A 14,609-nucleotide genomic window follows, 5' to 3' on the forward strand; every position below is an offset into this window, starting at 1 on the left:
ATTCAAACAGTACAGCACCACCCGCGTTGTTTTGGTCATACTCTTTTTGGTGATATTCTACATATTTTTCCATTTGATCAACTGTGATTTTCATGTTTCATGTTTCTCAACAACCAACCCCCCCACAAACTACGCCCCTGGGTGAAGTGAATAACATTGATTATGAAATTACAATGGCAGTTTTATGCTCTGAGCAATCTTCTGCTGGGAATCATAGCACATGGATGTTACTTTCACACGTAGCGCCTACCTAAAATTGTTGCAGACCAGGTATAGCCCTTCATGACAATGGTATTCCTTGATGGCAGTGACCTCTTTCAGCAGGATAATGCGCCCTGCCATACTGTAAAAATTGTTCAGGAATGGTACAGAAAATTAGCTCAAAAGGAAATATGAAAAATTAATTATAACTTGTTATTGCAAAAATATTTGGGTTGCACATTTTTTTTACAGTATGTGCAATTACATGTACTAACAGGCCACGTTCACACAGCAGCAGAATAAGGTTGTCATTGGTCCCACTTTATATTAAGTGGCCTTAACTACTATGTACTTACATCAAAAATAAGTACAATGTACTTATTGGGTTCATATTGAATTGCAAAACACTTTTGCTGCTATTGAGGTGGGATACGAGTAAGGTTAGGGAAAGCTTTGGTGGTATGGGTAGGTTTAAGGGTTGGGGTAAGGGTTAAGGGATGGGTCAACAGTGTAATTATAAATGTAATTACAGAAATTAATTACATATGTAATTACATGCAGGTGTTTTTAAAATATAAGTACAATGTAAAAACATGTATGTACACAATAAGTGCATTGTATCAAATGATTAATTTAAATGTAAGTACATAGTAGTTAAGGCTATTTAATATAAAGTGGGTCCTTGTCATTCCTATATTTGAATCCTTAATACAGTTTAGTTCACACACACAGTAGCCTACAGTTATTAACGGGAATGACAACCGCATTAACCAAACTCACACCCATAAATTTTTTTGACTCACAACTGCATTCTCGGAATGTTCGCACCTGGTTCGCACTGAGTGAACGGAACAGGACTGAACTAGTTGTCTGTCACGTCATAGTGCGAGAGAGCCGCTCTTCTAAGTTGTTTTGTGTGTGGTTTTACTTTTGGTAACTTACAGCGACAGATATATGAGCTGTGCGTCATCTTAAGGTGTTAGATCCAGTCACTGTTCTCCACCTCCACTGTTCTCCCGTCAGTTTTGTGTTTCTTTTCCAAATTCAAATTCCGTGTCATGCGCAAGACGTCGCAAAGGATGTGAAACACGAGTGCAACAGTTAAACACTCCGGCTATCGCGTGTTGTTTACATGCTGCTGTTGGTTAATGAAGTTTGAATGGATACACTCGCGGTTCATTCGGTCTCATGTCATGTCAAAAGTGATGAGACTTTTCAGTTTTATGGACGTCGCCATCTCTGATATTACGTTGGTCACTGTCGTTATGGTTACTACGGGCTTGACTCTCGTTACATGTTCACAGTGTTCTAGACGCTACTGTAAGTTGCTGTGTGAACGAGATATTTCGAGACTTTAATAACTTAACTTTACTATTAACTTTAATATTTTTCCATTAAAGAGCGGTACAGTACATGAGTCATTCTATGAAACAGGTGCCATTTGGGTCCCTGTTTACACAAAATATATTTATTCACAATAAACCTTATATTTTTTGTAAATATTTTATGATTTGTGCGCGTCCCTCAGTTTGACTTACCACCCCGTCACAATAACTTGTTTTATCTATAAATAATGCACTGTTCCTTTAAATGACATCTCAAAGCCGAAGTGACATTATTTGAGCCTTATAGCCACCAAGAACAAAAGCAGGCAACTATGTAAATTGGCTTGGCAACACTGTTTGGTTCATTCATTCACTCACTCACTCACTCACTCACTCACTCACTCACTCACTCACTCACTCACTCACACACTAACTATATCACTCACAACTTTTTTACTCAATTTAAATGTCTCCCCTCCCCCAGTTTTTAAAGTTTAAAACCAGTAGATCATATAGAGAAACACTTTGTCCATACCACCCCGTCACATCAGTTACCACCCCGTCACATTTACCACCCCGTCACAGGGTCATTTTGTTAAAAGTTTATGGAAAGAAAATGAAATATTGCATAAATTAATATTGAATGATGTTCTTGTTGTGTGGACTAATCAGATAAATTTAACTTTATTTGTATTTTTAAGTGAAATCATTTTTCAGTACAAACAATGAGGCCATTGAAACATCAAAATCATATTTCAAGATTAAAAAAAATTATTAAATTACAGACTTTCTATTGATGGTTTCCAAAAAAGGGACATTTTACTATTAGGAAAACATTAGATTTTAAAAATCTATTTCTTGTTTTACTACTCCAATGGCATACATATTGTCCGTGACGGAGTGGTACAAGAATGGCTTCCTTGCCTGAATAAAAAGGATAATATTAATAAAGATTTTGTGCCTGAGGTGGGAAAATATGTTTTTTGGAGGATTAACATATCTTTCAAGTTGTAGGTTTGTTTAAAAAAAAGTTTGTTCTTAATGAAAATGTTGAAAAATGCAAAGTGGAAATGGCACCCGTTTCATAGAATGACTCACATGTGTGATTGGCAATAGTTGCCCACGGGCAGAAGCAACATGGCCAAAAAATGAAATGTTTTGCATGAAAGAAATGTTTCTGATCCTGCCCTTCAGATACTAGGCACACCCATATGCACACAATGTATACTGATTCAAGCAAATATTATGAAAATGTCTGAAGTCTTTAATGCATGCCTGCTTTTTAAATTCTTATCTTTTATGGCTTTGTTTCAAAACTTTTGCCATACACTATAAATTACAAGCTTTACTCACCCTCAAGCAATCCTAGGAATATATGACTTTCTTGTTTCTGACGAAGACAATCAGAAAATATTAATAAATATCCTCCTGATTCATGGCAGTAATGCGTTATCAAATGAGTATGAGCTGAACAAAGTGTTTTAATCCATCCATCATAAACCTATTCCATGTTATTCCAGTTAAGTATCCTGCTTCCGCCAGACTGATTTCCGTATTCTTCAGAAAAGCTTACGCTGTACATCCTACGCCTTTCCTATAACTGACGCGACGCCAGTTCCGTTTTTATGTAATTGTCTGGCGGAAGCGGGATATTTAACTTCATAACTTGTTAAATATGGATTTTTGTTTTTACACAAATGCATAATTTTGCTTAAGAAGTCCGTTATTAACCTTCCAGAGCCGTGTGGAATATGTTTATTATGGAAGTGGATGGAGACACTTTGTTCAGCTCATACTGGTTTGGTAACGTATACTGTCATTATAAAGCTTAGATGTGTCAGGATATTTATTAATATTTCTCAGAATGTCTTCGTCAGAAACAAGAAAGTCATATATACCTAAGATGGTTTGAGGGTGAGTAAAGCTTGGACTAATTTTCATTTGAAAGTGAACTAACCCTTTAAGTCTGACACAGAATGTTTGTCTTTGTCTTCATTAACCAGTTCATTCTGAAAGGCTAAAATATGGTCCACACCGAGATTCTTTGCTTACAGAGGTGTCACAAAGAAGAGTGTGAAACCTCTTTTATTTGTACATCTCTCTCTTTCATCAGTGGCATGAAGTGGCTTGTGATGGGCCAATTACAAAACACTGCTTCGGAGCTTTACGTATCGAATCAGCGGTTCGGAGCACCAAAGTCACATGATTTCAGCAGTTAAGCTGTTTGATAGGAGATCCGAATCACTGATTCGATTCGTAAAGCTCTGAACCAGTGTTTTGAAATCGGCTTTCACAAGATATTGTTGAAAAGTCGTTTTGTTTTTTGGTGCACAAAAAGTATTCTCGTCACTTTATAATATTAAGGTAGAACCACTGAACTCACATGAACTGTTTTAAATATGTTTTTAGTACCTTTATGGATCTTGAGATTTACAATGGCATTGCTGGCAATAAAGGCCTCATTGAGCCATCGGATTTTATCCAAAATATCTTAATTTGTGTTCTGAAGATGAACGAAGGTCTTACGGGTGTAGAACGACATGATGGTGAGTAATTAATTACATTATTTTAATCTTTAGGGTGAGCTAACCCTTTAATTTAGGTTTTTACTCACATGTAAACATTGATCAGCGAACATAAGCAGAAGCTGAACCGAACTTGAATAATGCACAAGAAACTCACATGTGCTGCATAACAAATGAGGTTCATTCTCGTGTGTCACACAACACATGTTCTTGTGTTTGAGCTTCTGAAAGAGGTTTATTCTTGTGGTTATTTAGGTTCGGTTGAGCTTCTGCATATGGACTAAACAGCTTGATTCATATGGATTAGTTTTCTGATCTCTTTCCGATCAGTTTTGAAATGGCGATAGGATGGAATATTATTTTCAAACTTTTGTTTATGAATAAAGAATTTGCCATATAAAATAAAGAAATTAACAATGTACTCAAGGGGTCTATTTTTGTCATCAGTATAATAAAAAATAATGTCTTTTAGACTGAAAGAATGAGTAACAGAATGAATGAGTGGCAGAATTTAATATATAGGAGCCAAGGTCAGACCAAAATTGCTTGGATATAGGGCAATCATAAAATAGATGTGCAAATGTCTCCTCTGGTAGTTTACAAAAAGCACATGAGCTGTCAATGTCCAGATATTTAGAAATATTAGAGTTAACAGGATATATTTTATGTAAAATTTTGAAATGTATTTCTTTAGCTTTATTGGATATGCAGTATTTTCCTGATAAAAGCCATGCCTTTTTCCAATCTATATCTTCTACCAAAGATCTCCAATAGAACTTTCCTCTTGGAGATTTTTTTTCTTGAATTGAAAGATCTGGCATACGTGTCTTTGGTACATTTCTTGCCCAAAAGATCAAGATCAATGTAAATTGTATTGTGACTGTTCTGCTTAGATTATAGGGAGTGGCTTTTAATAAGATGAATTAACCTTGGTGAGATTGCTTTAATCACTGTGGTAAACTCTTTGAGTTATCAGGAAATTGTGGTAAGTCATAAATCGCTCATATAAAAATTGCTCAAGTAAAAAGGTTACCTGAGTCATCAAATAAAGACAGAATACCGTTAATATTATTTTGAAACCACCTGGGGAAAAATAAAGATTTATTTTTGACAGCGATATCACTGTTATTCCATTTATGAGGTGAAAAACTATGAACATAACACAGCTTCCAAGAAAGGGACATTGCTGATTAAATTTGGACAAGGTAATAGGTAGTTTAGAAGGTAAATAATTACAGTTTAAAATAAAGCAATTTTTTCAAATATTTGGTTGGGGATAAAATACCAAATCGACCTTGGATTGGCAAGACATCTTTTAAGCCAATTCATTTTAAAGATATTTATCATGTCAGAAAAATCTGAAAAAAAAAAAAAAAAAACGTGCCATAGGGTGCCCCGTCTCTGAGTCAGGAGGTCCTTCCTCAGAGGAATCGGCCAGGGAGGGGCTGTCGCGAGGAGTGTGAGGTCCGAGAACCAGGTCCGAGTGGGCCAGTACGGCGCCACTAACAAGACCTGCTCCCTGTCCTCCCTGACCTTGCACAAGAGTTGTGCGAGAAGGCTCACTGGGGGAAATGCATATTTGCGCAGACCCTGGGGCCAGCTGTGTGCCAGGGCATCCGTGCCGAGCGTGCCGCCGGTCAGGGAATAGAACCACTGGCAGTGGGCAGTTTCTGGGGAGGCAAACAGGTCTACCTGGGCCTCGCCGAAATGCTGCCAAATCAGCTGAACCGCCTGGGGGTGGAGCCGCCACTCGCCCGCAAGTGGAGGCTGCCGTGACAGCTCGTCGGCTGCATGGTTGAGCACACCTGGGACATGAGTGGCCCGAAGGGACCTCAGATGCTTCTGACTCCACAACAAGAGATGGCGGGCGAGTTGCGACATGCGACGGGATTACCTTGATGGTTGATGTACGCAACGGCCGCAGTGCTGTCCGAGCGGACAAGTACGTGCTTGTCTGACAGCAGCTCCTTGAAGCGGCCCAGTGCAAGACGTACTGCTAGCAACTCCAGGCAATTGATATGCCAATGCAGCTGAGGCCCCGTCCAAAGACCCGACACTGCATGCCCGTTGTACGTGGCCCCCATCCCGTGGCAGAGGCGTCTGTGGAGACCACAGCATGCCTGGACACTTGTTCGAGGGGTACTCCGGCCCGCAGGAATGAAGGATCCGACCACCGGATGAGGGTGCGACGGCAGCTCGGTGTCACGGGGACACGGAGCGTGCCGCGCTGCCACGCCCATCTCGGGACCCGGCCGCGGAGCCAGTGTTGAAGCAGCCTCATATGGAGCAATCCGAGCGGCGTTACCGCGGCTGCAGATGCCATATGCCCCAGGAGCCTCCGAAATACTTTCAGTGGGGCCGCTGTCCTGCGCTTGAGTGTGCTCAGGCAGGTCAACACCGACTGGATGCGTTCCTCGGTGAGGCGCGCAGTCCGGGCGACCGAGTCTAGCTCGAGACCGAGACAAGAGATCCTCTGCCCGGGGGAGAGTTGCTCTTGTCCCAGTTGACCCGAAGCCCCAACCGGCTGAGGTGAGCTAAAACCATATCCCTGTGTTCGCACAACTGCGCTCGCGAGCTGGCCAGGATCAACCAGTCGTCAAGGTAGTTGAGAATACGAACGCCTTGTTCCTTGAGGGGAACAATGGCCGCCTCCGCAACCTTCGTGAAGACGCGGGGCGACAGGGCCAGCCCGAAGGGTAGGACTTTGTACTGATATGCTCGACCCTCGAACGCAAACCATAGAAAGGGTCTGTGGCGAGGCAGAATCGAGACATGAAAGTACGCGTCCTTCAGGTCGATCGCTGCAAACCAATCCCGGGGACGGACGCATTCGAAAACGCGCTTCTGCGCATCTTGAACAGCAACTTGTAAAGGTACCGGTTCACAGATCCAGGATTGGCCATAGCCCACCGCCCTTTTTGGTACAATGAAGTAGGGGGCTGTAAAACCCCGACTTCATATCGGCTGGAGGGACCGGCTCGATTGCATCCTTCGCCAGGAGGACAGCAATCTCCGCCCGGAGAACAGGTGCGTTGTCCAGTGACACCTGAGTGTAGTGGACACCCCTGAAAACCGGGGGACGCGGGGCGAACTGAATCGCATAGCCGAGTCTGATGGTACGAATGAGCCAGCTGGACAGGCTGGGGAGCGCTATCCACGCTTCCAGACACCGAGCCAGCGGGACCAAAGGCACCACAGACGCACCGGGGGTGGGGCAGCGAGGCAGAGTACGGGGACCCGACTCGGACGGCATGGGAGCGGCCCGGAGTGTGGTCAGACTCTGCGAGGCAGCAGTGCGTATGGGAGACGGTGCACGGGGCGCGACCTGCACCATCACACTGCCACCTGCTGGCGATGTGAGGGGGGCTGCGCGTGACAAGGCAGGGCCTCGCACGCTGACAGCCGCAAGCAGAGTACGGGGACCCGACTCGGACGGCATGGGAGCGGCCCGGAGTGTGGTCAGACTCTGCGAGGTAGCAGTGTGAATGGGAGATGGCCAGAGGCCTGCGCTATGACCTGCATCATGCGTAGCTCAACCCTGACTCAGAACTACCCACATGCAATGAGTGCTTTGGCCTACCACGGAACGGACTTGCCGGGGGCCAAGACCCATGCAGGGCAGAGGTGGTGTGCCTGTAGCACTGCGACCCCACCCTAAAGGGTAGTGAGATAGAAAAAACTTGTAATGCAGATTATGGCCCCCTTGGCGTTCCATATTTAACACCAAAGAGGCTACAAAACTGCCAAGTTTTTCCATGCACGTCCGGACACAGGGGGCGGGGCAAGGCGAGTGCGCGTCACACAACGCCCCCAGGGGCCCGGGAAAGCATGGTTGTCAAGTCTGAATCTGATTCAGCATGAGCACATCACGACTGTGGGATGCTCAGCATCATCTTCATTTTCAGAGCCCAACAATACTCTCTCCAATGTAGCAGTCGACATCTGATCCTCTGCTGGAGCTCCGACTAAGACGCTAGGTCCCTCATGAGAAGGACCAGCAATCCAAGCAGAAGCTACCAGCCATGTTGGACAGTGAACGTGGTCGTCCAACTGGACGACACACGGCGCACTGGGCGCCGACGTGGCCATGTTTTATTAAACATGAACCACCCACGGACATAGTCATAACATGTTTGCGATGCACTAGAGGAGTGGGGGGCCCACGGAGAATGGCTCGGCGGGTATAGCCCCATTGTGATCCTCTGGTCACCCAGGCTTATTAACCAAAGTAGTATTTTTCTTATTCAGAAAAATAAACTAGATCGGGGAATAAGTGAGGGGACTCCACCTCATTAAAGGCGCTTGAGTCTCGACCATGCATCTAGAGCGCCAGACGACGCGCAGGGTTGCCATGGCAACGCACGCTGTCAGCCGGCAGCTCGACGGCACACGGCGCGCTGAACGCTCAAGCCCTTACGAGAAAGGCGAGACAAACAATGCGCCGACGTGGGCATATTCTCATAAGAGAATATGAACCACCCACAAACACAGTCTCAGCACGCTAAGCAGACATGAGAGAAAGTGATTGTGGCCGTCAGTGAGGATAGGAAACGACCGCCTCCAGAAACGCACAGACAGAATGACGTCTTGAAAAAGACGCAGTGTCTGTCTGTGAAGCTCTTTTAGAAGGGGAAGAGTCAGCTCTCTCGTGCTGAAGCACACAGGGAGTGACGCGATGTGTTCAGGTACACCACTCCCCGAACACACCGGGAGGAACCAGCCCAAATCGCAACATACAACTGCGTTTTATATGGGAATTCAGTTGCTGTTAAAACAGCAGTTGAGAGCTTAAGCTCAGGCTCCCCGGGAAGCTCGCGACCTCGCTGTTGTTCCTTAACGCCAACACAAACAGACGCTGAATCTCCAAGGCTGTTTAGTTTCACTCTTGTGAAGTCTGAAGCTGGACACCAACTGTTGGCTCCGAAGCGAAAGACAGAGTGCGATTGCATCTGCTTCCTATTTATATACACCTGTCGGAGGCGGTGCGCATTATGCAAATATCGCACGCCAATTCCATTGGCTTGTTTTAGTTCACTCGAAGCTGATAGGGCTCTCTAGCGATATCCCAATTCGTCGGTCACTACTGACGTACGTCGAACGTGACCGACTGAAAGGGAAACCAATATCTCCTTCTGCTCTGCTTTTAGAGAGCACCTCTTTTTTAATTTATGAGACTTATTTTTCCAAATGAAATCTAAAAAAATCTTTTTGACTTCTTTGGCAATTCTGTTCTCAACAAATAAGGATAAAGATGGATATACAAAATGAGAAAGACATTCTGCCTTTGATAGTAGGACTCTACCAAATATCGACAGGTGCTGCTGTATCCAGATATTAAGAATATTTTTAGATTTAATTATCCTAGCTGAAAAGTTTAAGTGTTGTCTTGCCAGAAGATTTTTAGTAATATAAATACCTAGGTATTTCACTGTGGACACACATGCTTTTGACACACGTTTCATCTTTTAAGAATAACGTGGTATTGTCTAACTGTGAAATTTTAATTTTCCTCCCGAAAACAGAAATTTCTTTCAGTTCTTGATTCTGAACAATGCTCACAGATAACTTAGGAACTAATAAAAATAAAAAAGGAGAAATAGGGCAACCCTGCCTAACACCATGCTGTACATCAAAACTATGAGAAGTGTCAAAATTAATAACAACAGAACTGTTTATTCCTTTATAAAACGTAGAAACAACTTAAGTGATTTTAAAAGAAAACTGTATTCAATCGTTGGCTTTGTAAAAATCAAGAAAGAGAATAAGACCATGAGAGTGCATGGAATCTGCATAATCCAACAAATTCAGGATATTCTTGTAGAGGGTTGAATTGGTTCCATTTGTAGTAAACAAATGTGGGTACTTTTTTATAATAGTTTGAGAACTCAAGCTAAAAAATTTCAGCAAGTTATAGGTGCTGAAGCAAAAAGTGTTACAACCATCCCCGGTCTCCCCACATGAGCTTGTTATCAGGCCTGATACTGATATGGAACCATTAACAAGAGCCAACCTGTCTGACTTGTTCAATCTGTGTCTACTGGAATTTACATAATGGGTGTGACACACTTTAAATACAGTCTTGCAAACTTTTTTTTATTATTATTTCTCATCAGTATCACTACAAACACACTGTTTGGGTAAAACCTGAATTATATAAGAGGCATCCAAAAGGAAGGACATTATCAAATATTCTTAGAACTAGAATTTTTTTTCTCTTTTTATTTTCCAGAAAATGTCCACTTATGATGATGAAGATAGTGATAGTTCTCAGTACGATAGTTCTCAGGATGAAAGGTTGGTATAAATTCTATTTATATTATTATTATACTATTGAAATTGAAATAGTCAATATGTTGTTAATTTATTTGGAAACAAATATTTCTATGGTTTTAGAAGCCTGGCTTATGTCATGTTATAAGCTCTGGATTAACAAAAATAGAAAAGTACATTTATTTACAAGACAAGTCAACTTTATTAATGCAGTGCAGTTAAGTGTACTATTAGGAAGAAGCAAATAAAATGGAAATAAGCAAATTCAAACACTGATACATACATCGGGTGTCAGAGAGCTGGAGCTGTTAAGTACATACTTTTATTGTACACCTTACTTTGAAATAATTAATAATAACAACAATTGTAATTGTAAGTATACATATCACCGTGGCAGCTTTGTAGTTTAATCAATTATATAATAATAGTCTATAATAAATATTTTTTTTCATGCTTAATTTGTGTTCGTAACAAGTGCACTTTCTTTTATGTATTAATTTTATCATAAAACTTTCCTGTCCAAGCAAAGTTTTGTGCTTATATAAGATATAACAAAAGGCAGATGATAAGATGAACGCATTACCTAAATTAGATTTTTTAATATTAATAAAAAAAAAACTTAATATTAATAAAAAAAAAGAAAACTGAAACAGTGTGGAATAACGAACTGTATGAAGGTCAAATTATGCCAAAAAGATTTGTATGCGCAGGGTAAAATTTGTGAAGGTGTACATAATGTTGCAAGTGTAAATTAAATTTACATCCACAAAAAAAGCTTTGTAAAGGTATAAATCACCTTTCAAGTGTAAGAAAAAAAGATTTGCAGCATTTTACTGTTTTTTAGTAAGTGTAATTCATGTATTGTAATTTCGGGAAACACCAAATTGTTGAACTATGTTAGTAATGACAGAACTTGTGATGTTAGTTGGCTAACAATGCTTTTGGGAAACCAAGAAGTTTGATTACTGTTTTTACATTGCGGTTAGTGTAATCAGTGTTTTAGAAATAAAATGTAATTTTTTATCTTTAAAGGCAGGAAAGGCAGGAAAGGCGGGAAATGAAGGGAGAGGTTCACAGTCATTTTGAGCAGACTATTCGTCCATACATTGATCTGATTGACACTCTGCGGTCAGTTGGTGTGGAGAAGGACCTGGCATTACCGACTATTGTAGTGATCGGAGACCAGAGTTCTGGAAAAAGCTCTGTGTTGGAAGCGCTTTCTGGAGTTGCATTACCAAGGGGAAGCGGTGAGGACTGGTTTTAATGACTTATTTTTTATATCATTTTAATTCATTATAAAAAATATTTAAGTAAACTTCACACAAGGTTATAGAATTAACTAATAGGTTATAATAAATCCATGTACTGTAAATGAACAGAGAAATCTAGACATGTGTCTTACTTCATTCTGATATTAAAATGCAAGTGTAGGTGAGATTAGTCAAAAACAAATGAGAAGAAGTGTTTCGATAATACAATATCAGCAATCACAGACATTTGGACGGGATTCGCTTTCTAGACATTGATCCGATCAAAATCCACGTAAAAACAACTAATATTTAACAAAAGAAAATGACATGTATGGGTAGCGCAAATATGACTGTTAAGCCCCGCCCCTCACTTCCGTTCTGTGGCTGCGGTTCTGAAACATATTTTTTCTTCAGATCTACCTAAAGCGATTGTTGCATTATGCGCCCCACCAGGTGGTATAAATAGGGAAGCAGATGCACTCTGTTTTTCGCTGAGGAGACAACCTTAAGTCTGCACTACAGCAAGGGCACAGGAAATGTGGTGATGGGATGTACATCTCCGTTCCCTCCTTCAGGGAACAAGGGTTACATACGTAACCGAGACGTTCCCTTTCAGTCGGTCACGTTCGACGTACGTCAGTAGTGAACAATGAATTGAGAACCCAAATAAAACGCCGTAGTTACTGACCCCTTCCAGCAGCTAGCGTAAGCTCCAGCCACCCGGCGCACCTGGGGGCCGGCTTAAACTGAGGCAGTCTACTGCTGTTCCGCAAGATCCACTACAGTAAGACTTAGACAACACTGGGGAAGCGAACCCATAGGGGACACTGCGGAGGCCACAACCTACCCTGCAGAGGAGGAATTTACGTGGAAATACATATATGGACTGGCTGTGGGCAGTATGAGTATTGAGTCCCTGGGATGGCTCCAGCCTAGATATAAGGGGAAAACTCATCTGACAGGTGACAGCAGAGCTGGCTCTGTTAAGAGAAAGACACGGGCTCACCATGGGGAGTTTGTCCGTGGACAGTACACATATGGGACCACTCACATGGAGGGGTCAAGACATATGGCACCCAGCCAAACATCAACGTCGGTGACGGACGTTTGGCCTGGCATCAGACACTCCGCAATGTCCGAGCCACAAGGGGAGGCAGAAGAACTCGACAGGTTTCGCCAAGCGGGGAACTCTACTAGAGTAATGGATGCAGGTATCCGGCCATGGGGCGGGAATGGCATTGCAAGCCAACACTAGAACGGGTTCTTCGCGTTTACCGGCTACCGGAAGCAAGTACACGGGAAGATACCAGTTCCACACGAAGGCTATAGAATCTAGCGAACATGTTGGGTGTTGCCCAGCCCGAAGCTCTACAGACATCTGTCACCGAGGCACCATGCGCCAGCGCCCAGGAAGAGGCATCTCCCCTAGTTGAGTGAGCTCTTAACCCGAGCAGGCAAGGCACGCCTTGGGACTGATAAGCCAAGGCAATGGCGTCCACTATCCAGTGGGTCATCCTCTGCTTGGAGACAGCCTTTCCCTTCTGCTGGCCTCCGTAACAGACAAAGAGCTGATCTGAGGTCCTAAAGCTTCGCATTCTATTCATGAACAGGTGCAGAGCACGGATGGGACAGAGCAAAGCCAGGACTGGGTCTGCCTCCTCCGAAGGCAGAGCTTGCAGGTTCACTACCTGATCTCTGAAGGGAGTGGTAGGAACCTTGGGCACATATCCAGGCCGAGGTCTCAGGATAAAGTGAGAGTCACCTGGCCTGAATTCCAGGCATGATTCGTCGACCGAAAATGCGTGCAGGTCCCCTATCCTCTGCAAAGGCTCGAAGGGATGACCCCGGAGAAATGTAAGTACCAGGGAGAGATCCCAAGAGGGTATAGAGGAAGGGCGAAGCAGATTCAGTGTCCTCGCCCCCTCAGGAACTTGATCAGTTCGTGCTTCCCCAACAACTTACCTTCAACTGCATCATGATGTGCAGCAATAGCGACAACATACACCTTGAGGGTGGAGGGAGACAGGCTTCGCTCTAAGTCCTCTTGCAGGAAGGAAAGCACAGACCTCACCGAACATGATTGGGGGTCCTCTTGGTGAGAGGAACACCATTCGACGAACAAGAGCCACTTCAACGCATAGAGGTTCCTTGTGGAAGGAGCTCTAGCGGAAGTGATAGTGTCTACAACCGACTGGGGAGATCACTTAGAACCTCCGCGTCCCATCCAGGGATCACACATGAAGTTTCCACAGATTGGGACACAGGTGCCAGAGGGTGCCCCATCTCTGAGTCAGAAGGTCCTTCCTCAGAGGAAAGGGCCAAGGAGGTGCTGTCGCGAGGAGTGTCAGATCCGAAAACCAGGTCCGAGTGGGCCAATACGGAGCCACTAGCAAGACCTGCTCCTCGTCCTCCCTGACTTTGCACAGGAGCTATGCGACAAGGCTCACTGGGGGAAATGCATATTTATGTAGGCCCCGGGGCCAGCATCTCGGTGACACGGCCGTGAAGCCAGTGTTGAAGCGGCCTCATATGAAGCAATCTGAGAGGTGTGACTGCTGCTACAGATGCCATATGCCCCAGGAGCCTCTGAAAAAGCTTCAGTGGGGCCGCTGTCCTGTGCTTAAGCATACTCAGGCAGTTCAAGAGTGACTGGACCCGTTCCTCAGTGAGGCGCGCTGTCTGGGCGACTGAGTCCAGTTCCATACCGAGATAAGAGATCCTCTGCCCGGGGGTGAGTTTGCTCTTGTCCAAGTTTACCCGAAGACCCAACCGGCTGTCTATTAATCTGATTCTCTATTTAAATGGCTCAAATTTTGAAGTTGATGAAGTTAATGTTAAGAAGTATCCTCCTCATCCAGCCCCATCGGAAACACACAAGGCCTCATCAACTCACCTCAAGCCGGTTCTCTCCACATATCGCTCCAATGGATCCACCCATTTCTATTCTCCTGCACTTCCCCAAGTCCTCAGTCCAACGATAAAGATGGCCGCCATACCAGAGCCTCATCGCAAGATGGCCACCACCCCAGAGCCTCATT

At 43.6% G+C, this 14,609-nt stretch overlaps 1 protein-coding gene across 2 annotated transcripts in view; it reads left to right on the forward strand.

Annotated features, from left to right (window-relative positions):
• The first annotated feature begins 10,145 nt into the window (after positions 1-10,145).
• Positions 10,146-14,609, forward strand: part of LOC125247585 (interferon-induced GTP-binding protein Mx-like) — a 35,717-nt gene continuing 31,253 nt past the window's right edge. For both annotated transcript variants that reach the window (XM_048158964.1, XM_048158963.1), the window contains exons 1-2: positions 10,146-10,345; positions 11,354-11,568. In XM_048158964.1, coding sequence (XP_048014921.1) covers positions 10,284-10,345; positions 11,354-11,568 — 277 coding nt within the window. In that variant the 5' untranslated portion in view covers positions 10,146-10,283. The remainder of the gene's footprint in view (positions 10,346-11,353; positions 11,569-14,609) is intronic.

The sequence above is a fragment of the Megalobrama amblycephala genome, linkage group LG15 (assembly GCF_018812025.1).
Source record: "Megalobrama amblycephala isolate DHTTF-2021 linkage group LG15, ASM1881202v1, whole genome shotgun sequence".
Lineage (NCBI taxonomy): Eukaryota > Metazoa > Chordata > Actinopteri > Cypriniformes > Xenocyprididae > Megalobrama > Megalobrama amblycephala.